Raw genomic sequence first — 7,510 nt, 5'->3', positions numbered from 1 at the left:
AGCGGAAGTATGCCCACGAGCTTCTCGAGCGTGCAGGGATGCTTAGCTGCAACCCTGCGCCTACTCCTGTCGACACGAAGGCCAAGCTCTCCGCCAGTGATGGGTCGCTGGCGTCCGACGCGCCGTTCTACCGCTCCATCGTCGGTGCTCTCCAATGCCTGACGTTGACGCGACCGGAGCTCCAGTACGCCGTGCAGCAGGTGTGCTTGCACATGCATGCTCCTCGGGATGCTCATTGGGCCGCGGTGAAGCGGATTCTCCGCTACGTCTGTGGTACCATGGGCTACGGCTTGTCGTTGCATGCTTCGCCCTCGACGTCGACTGACCTCGTCGCCTACTCGGATCCGGACTGGGCGGGTTTCCCGGATACGCGCCGCTCCACCAGCGGTTACTGCGTCTACCTCGGCTCGTCGCTCGTCTCTTGGTCCTCCAAGAGGCAGCCCACCGTGTCTCGCTCCAGTGCTGAGGCCGAGTACCGCGCCGTGGCTAATGTTGTGGCTGAGTGCACATGGCTTCGTCAGCTTCTGTCCGAGCTCTCTTGTCCTGTTGACAAGGCTACGGTGGTCTTCTGCGACAACGTGTCGGCTGTCTACCTCTCCGCCAACCCCGTTCATCATCGGCGCACCAAGCACATCGAGTTGGACATCCACTTTGTTTGTGAGCAAGTTGCCCTCGGTCGAGTTCGAGTTCTTCACGTACCGACGTCTCAGCAGTTTGCCGATATCATGACGAAGGGATTGCCATCCACGACTTTTCCTGAGTTTCGCTCCAGTCTATGTGTCGGTGCCGACCCTTCGACTGCGGGGGGTGTTGAGTAACATAATGTATAGGCATAGGTCCCCGTGTTTTCTCAGGATTATACCTGCAATTGTACATGTGTCCACCTATATATACATGAGCAGCCGACCCTATTGGTGCTGTGCATTCTCCAATAACTATTCTACAGTGAACTTGTGATTTCCTCGCCGCGAAGAGCAAAGGACCGATTTCTTCCTTACGAGTCACAGCAGCAAGGGCTACACGGGACCATCTATATATATGATATAAATCAATCGATCGTACGTTCGTATCAGCATTGAGCCATTGACTATGCACAAAGGGTAATCACTAATTGCTACCATCACTTTAACTGTGCAAAGAAACTGAATTGTCACTCGGACTCTGTCAGTATCTTAATGTTACTCTCCACTCCGGTTATTTTGCCACCTCCATCTGAAATTGCATGACATTCTCCTTCCACGAGCTGTTGTCCAGGCACCTCTCATAGAAAGTTACCTCACCGTCCAATTTCACCGCTATGGCAGCCATGCTTCGTGTCCCATATCGTGCCTGAAAAAGATAAAGAGAGATTTACAGCATCCCGTTGCACGGTAAAATTGTCAAATTGGGGAAACAAGCAATTGAATCTGTTCCAGGATAAGCATGACATTTGCCCGAGCAATCCGCATTGACCATGAGAAGTGATTTTTGCAGAAAACAACATGAAGCGAGTAGAATCATGCATATTTACCTGACCCTTCTTTATGTCGATGAATATAGAGCTTAGCTGGTATTCCAAGTCAGGATCGATGCCAGTGTTAGGCACCGCCAATCTGTCAGCCTTGACAGTGTCTGTCATCAGCTCTTCAACCATCTGCTTCAGAGAGACTTCTGTATCGCCATGAACTGCAAGAAATCTGTTGAAACTCTGTCCTAAGTGCAGCGCCTGGATGGTGAGAAATGAAGCCGATGAGTAGCCGATGAGTAAACTAGGCTTGTCTGAATTCAGATAATTAGAAGAAATTGAGACAATTTTGTTAATTATACTAGTACTTCAGATAACAGTAGAAAGAATTCTGAATGGACATGTTTATTTACACATATTTTCCCACCACTTATATAGCAGTAGATGTGAAATGGCAGATACAACCTGGTTATGACAAGATGAAACTTTAACACCAACACACCATTTAAGCATTCCAAAACTTAAAAAATCTCAATAAATAAACATATGCAGTTTAATTGACCATAATATTCACTCAAACACATAAATTAGTTATTCAGCTGCACAAGAATTTCTGGATATTTTTGAAGGGTATAAGAATATCAGAATGTAGAGACTAGAACCATGGCAATAGAAAAGGTCAGCTGCAAAGAAAATAAACTAAAAAAAAATGAGTTCCTACTTTTCTGGTTTATTGTAGTTGAAATTAAGCCCAGAAATCATGGATTCTTAACATAAAGAAACAGTTTGTCAGTATTCATGGAAAAAGTAACGAAACAACCAATGGATTTAATTTATTGTTCAAATTTAGCAGTGAAGTAACAAAACTGGCCCAGCAGAATGCCATCAGCCTGTCACGAATTGGAAGCAGATGGCCACTTGCATTAAGAGAAATGGAGCATCTGTATCAAAGTATCTTCCAGCTTCCATCACAGAGATACAGCAAAAAAAAAAAGTAACTTCAATCTAGTGGCAGAAAACAAGACATACCAGGAAAAGGAAAATAAATCACACTCCTAATCATGAGTATTGTAGTATTGCTAACCTTTGGCCAAGGGGAGTCAATAGCAGCATTAGAAAGCACATGACACCCAGGGGAAACTGGTTGAACCACAGAAGCACCATTGGGTTTATTAGAAATGTAAACCATGGTTCTTAAATGCACATCGGCCAATATAAGATTAAAGCCATTGTACTGATCTGCTTCCTTTGCAATTTCCGTCGCATACTCCAATGGATCCTGCCCGCCCTATGTAAATTCATAGAAAAACAAAGATAGTAAAAAAAAAACAAGTCATGGATTCCTGTAAAGCGATAATCAAGAAGGCTTAATATGTATGTTGTAGGGGGAGGTTGCACAAAATGTAGTGCAACCTTGCATGCGTGAACAAGTCAAATTGGCTGTTCACTTGCAAATTCAAGAAGTCAGTTACCAGCAGAAAAATCTCCTAAGTTGAATACATCGAAACATCTGAGACAACATAACCATGCCTTGAAAAAAAAGCCTATTTCCAGGCGGGTCTATTCGTACCCTGTTCTAATTGTAGGGATGTGTTTTCTCTACTACAAAAAATGCCTTGACATCTTAGCAAACATACATGTACAAACAAATAAGGCACGGTTTTGCTTTTGAAGTTTTTATCAAGGATATTTTGCTTTTCTAGATGTGGGCACACATTTCTTATTCCGTTGGAGCATACGAAGAGCAGGTTGAAGCATTACTCGGAGGAATCTTAGCATCACAGCATGCAAGGAACTGTTCTGAAAATGAACAAGATTGACAGGGTCTCACCTGGAGAAACCTGACGGGAAGCTCCCCTCTGGACCTCGCCTCGGCCCGGGGGTTAGGCTCCCGGACGTTGGTCAAGAAGGCCAGCTTCCCGGCCTTGGTGCACCCCAGCCACGTGCCCCCGCCTACCTCGTCCTTGCCCCCGAGGATTTGCTCGCCCTCCTCCCCCGCGGCGGGCCACCACTCCGCCGGCCGCGTCGGCCTTCGCACAACACGCGCGCAGACGGCTCAGAAATACTACAGAAAGATCGGAGCACGAATTGTAGAGGTGGATCTGGGATACGGGGGAGGAGGCGCGCACCTGGAGTGGTACTCGTCGCGGTTGAAGAGGAGGAGCAGGCCGTACGCCGGGTGAGACTGCCACGCCCAAGCCGCGATGCACATGGCCGGTCGAGGGCGGTGGCGAAGAGGAATTCGGAGATCGTCGTAACGCCGGGTGCGTTATGTGGCCGCGGCGCCCGTCGGTGGGTTGAGGACGAGCTGGACGGCGACCGGCAAGGTGGTGTACTTGCCGAAAGTTCCCTGCAGAAGTGCGAATTTATGTCCCAATCGGGGAGACGGGCTCGCACAAGCTCTCCTGACCGTCGATGTCACTAACGAGGGAACCAGATGACGATCACGTTCGTCCCCGACGATGCCAGCGCCACCGCTGCCATCTGGTTCTTCAGCCGCGCCACGGAGGAGACCTCTGATCAGCTTGCTTGCTGGCATGAATTTGGTCATCTCGGAGATCTTTCCTTTTCCACATAACCATGATTTACTGGACATAATTTTTTGGCTCCTGAGCAGCAGTGTTCGTGCTATTTTTTTTTATGTATTTCAGAAAAATTAGAAAAAAAACATGGTGTACCTAATGCATTACAAAATATTTTGGGTTACAATTTCAAATACAAAATATTTTGGGTTACACAAAAATGACAAACGTGTGGATCTGGGTATGCATATTTCAGATCTCCAAATTTTAACAGATTTTTTCTTTTTTGTGTAGCCTACAATATAAAGAATTTCGTATTAAAATTTTACAAGCTTCTAGGTTACGTCATTTACTATGTCCAGATTTATTTTTAGATATTTTTAAAATAAATATGTATGATTTTTGATTTTTTAAAATAGCATGACCACTGTTGCCCAAGAGCCAAAGATACTTTTCGTGATTTACTAGACTAATTTAAAGTTATGTTATGTATCTAGTTTGGTTGTCAATATTTTATTTTCGCTCGTTCTATATATTTGGCGGTCAATAAAATTAAATTTTGGCTAAGTTTTTATGGTTGCGTACGATTTAATGTTGTTGGTGGTGGCGGGGGCCGGAGCACAATCAACCAGGATGCACTATCAGTAATATGTGTTGATTTGACCCACCACGGTGCACTAAAAGTTGATTATAGGGGTGCACACTGATTTTGCAGCCAATTGCAGGATAGAAACAAGGGTTGTTCGAGTGTATACTTGTTTCTAATATTTATTATATAAAAAAGTTTTTGTGGCTCCTGAGTTCGAGTGCTCTCGCCATTTAAAAAAAATTAAATATATTTTTACAAGTTATTGAAAAACACCAAAATAATTCTGGAGATTGTTACTGATGCATCCCACAATCATCCATAATCTCAATACAAAATTCATTTTATTTTGTGCTAGACAAAAATGACAAAGTCTGATGTATTTTGGAGCTTTAAAAATGACTACTCACATCTATACTTTTATTATTTTTGTGTAGCTCAGAATATAAAGTACTCCAAATTGATTTTTTACACGTTTGTGGGAGATATCATTGACTATAAACTGATTTTTTTCTGAAATTTTTGAAACCCAAAAATATTTTTTTGTAAAAAAAGAAATCAATGGTGCCCATGAGCACCAAATCTTTGTCCTTATATAAACCCTTTTATTGAGATTTTCATCACTTATCAAAATGGGTAGATTGTAGGTGTGCATTGCTCCTAAGTGTGTTTTTGTTAATCAGTGACAGTCTGTATGGACTAATATTTTCATTGAGTTTATATGAAGAAACATTCCATAGGCAATGTTGTTGTCGTTGTGTTGGATTCAAGTGTGAATGTCATGATGATAAAGATATAACTTGGGTATTGATATCAAGATCATCGATTTGAAAAGAAGAATATTATATGATCAAAACCTTAGATCTTGAGAGTTTGATTTCAAGAGAAGAATTCAAGATATGGCTCTAAGCCGGTACCATCATAGTCTCATGAGTTAAGCTATAGTTGACTAAGGTTTAGAGCATGTAATTAATGAAGAGTTCTTTATGTACCTCAAGATATTATGATAGGAATTAAGGAGAAATAAAGTTAACCAAGACTAAGAGTGAAGATTGAATTTAAGTTGGCCCACTCTAAATATTGGAACACAGTAAGGCTAACCTCCTGAATCACTATTAGTAAAGGGGCAGTTTCTTGTTTGGATTCACTCCTTGCTTCCTTCACCATATCCACATCGTCAGACAAATTGCTCCCTTCTTCGTCGAGGGCTTGCTCCCACATTATGACCAACGCATGTTGCGGCTACTTAGAGTGTGGTTAATCCCTCCATGCCAAGTAAGGGAACCAAGGGGTTTCATAGTTGCAGTCGTAGAATCTGCGGCGGGTGTGCTTGCCCTCGAATGCGATGAGTCTACAAGGGTATGAGTTACACAAACATCTTTTGACTTGTCGATACTAAAAAGCGATGTCATTCCATTCCGGATCATAGATCAACCATGGTACTATGCTTCTTCGACAGATCTCGCTGGATTTGGTATGTGTACTTTTTGATCTATGGTTCTCTTAATCGACGATGGTTGATGCTCCCGTGCACTCCTTTTGGGTTTTAGGACATCTCCAACGGCCCACACATATGGAAATTTCGCATACGTCGCGGCCTATAGCGAGCCCCAACAACATGCCACCAACGGACCACGCGAGGCGGACACGTTCGTTCCAGAGAAAATCCACCCAAATTTAGACCAGGTTTAGCGACATCCCAAACATCGCACAGATTACGGACGGACGATGTCTTGGCTCGCTGCAAGTCAGTGAGGAAATGTAGTATTTTCCTCAATAGCATAGTTAGGATGCATTTTGATTGCATATTACACATAACTAAAATTAAAACTAAGCTAAACTACATCGGGCATGCCCGACCGTCAGTGTAGTAGCTGGTTTGGCCCTTATTGCTTTGGTGGTCGCCGGCCTTCGCGCCCCAGCCTCCCCGCCGGAGTTGCCTTGGCCCTCATCGCCGCCGTGCATCCCCTCGGCAGACTGACACATCCCGTCGCAGACAATGTGCCTCCTAGCATGGGAGGCGAAGGCTACAACTCGGCATGGGCAGCCTGGCCTAGACGGCCCGGTTGCACTCCAGGTCTGGTTCGGGCCTGATTTTGGAGCCTGAATGTCAGGCCGGGCCGGGCTCGCGCTTACAGGGAACCCAATTTAACCCTAGTTTGGGCCAGGCTTTCGTCTGTTTGGGCCAGGTTCGAGCCGGATTTGTAAGCCCAAAGTTTGGGCCGGGCTCGGGCTGGGAATTTAAGGTCAGGCTTTGTTAGGCCTAGCTCGGCCCGAGGAATGCCCATGTGCAGCGAACGCCATGGGCTCCCGGGGCATACACACCACGGTCGCTCGTTGCGCCGCCATGTTAGTGGTCGTGGTCGTGATAGCCGCCGTCTCCACGTCGGCTGACGCCTCAATTTTGGCGGCACTAGCGGCTGTTGGTCCACCATCTCTACTCTGTCCAGGCGGAGGCACTCTGCCGCCACCTGCATGGCGACATCGGTACTCTGAGTGTGCGTGACCTTTTCCGCCTCCAGCGCAGCAGCGAGGGCGTTCTACTCTCAAGCGTCCTCTTCGTTGGCTGCCAGTTCGGCGATCTCGTCCGCCACCCATTTGTCCTCTATCTTGTAGCACGGTCGCCGCTCTTTCACCATGAAATGGCTGCCGTGCTCCTCCAAGGCCGCCTAGTGAAAGGAGAGTTGTACGATGGCGGTGTCGATGGGATCCTCGAGTCCTTTAAGAGCTCTCTCTTGCGCGCTCTAGAAGGACTCGAGGAGGACTCGTCGCCCTCACTAGTAGGAAAAGCCTCATCAGTGGCGCACGAAAAATGGATTCTGTGGCGCATGGGAGGTGCGCCACAGAAACGTCGCCACAAAAATAAGGTTTCTATGGCGCACCTGCTCATGCGCCACGTAATTAAGGCTTCGTGGCGCACGTGTTCTTAGGTGCGCCACGTAAAAGCGTGCGCCACGG

General features: G+C 45.9%; 1 protein-coding gene across 1 annotated transcript; it reads right to left on the bottom strand.

Moving 5' to 3' along the window:
- Nucleotides 1-1,178: 1,178 nt before the first annotated feature.
- Nucleotides 1,179-3,701, bottom strand: LOC124675928 (transport and Golgi organization protein 2 homolog). The gene is made up of 5 exons (XM_047212007.1): nucleotides 3,574-3,701; nucleotides 3,276-3,474; nucleotides 2,529-2,732; nucleotides 1,511-1,705; nucleotides 1,179-1,329 (listed from the first exon to the last, which is right to left on the bottom strand). The coding sequence occupies exons 1-5, from the start codon at nucleotides 3,654-3,656 to the stop codon at nucleotides 1,195-1,197; spliced, it is 816 nt and encodes a 271-aa protein (XP_047067963.1). The 5' UTR covers nucleotides 3,657-3,701; the 3' UTR covers nucleotides 1,179-1,194.
- Between the last annotated feature and the right edge of the window lie 3,809 nt (nucleotides 3,702-7,510).

This window comes from Lolium rigidum, chromosome 7, assembly GCF_022539505.1.
Source record: "Lolium rigidum isolate FL_2022 chromosome 7, APGP_CSIRO_Lrig_0.1, whole genome shotgun sequence".
Classification (NCBI taxonomy): Eukaryota; Viridiplantae; Streptophyta; class Magnoliopsida; order Poales; family Poaceae; genus Lolium; species Lolium rigidum.
Note: the sequence above shows the minus strand (reverse complement) of the source record. Positions and strands in the feature narration are given on the sequence as shown.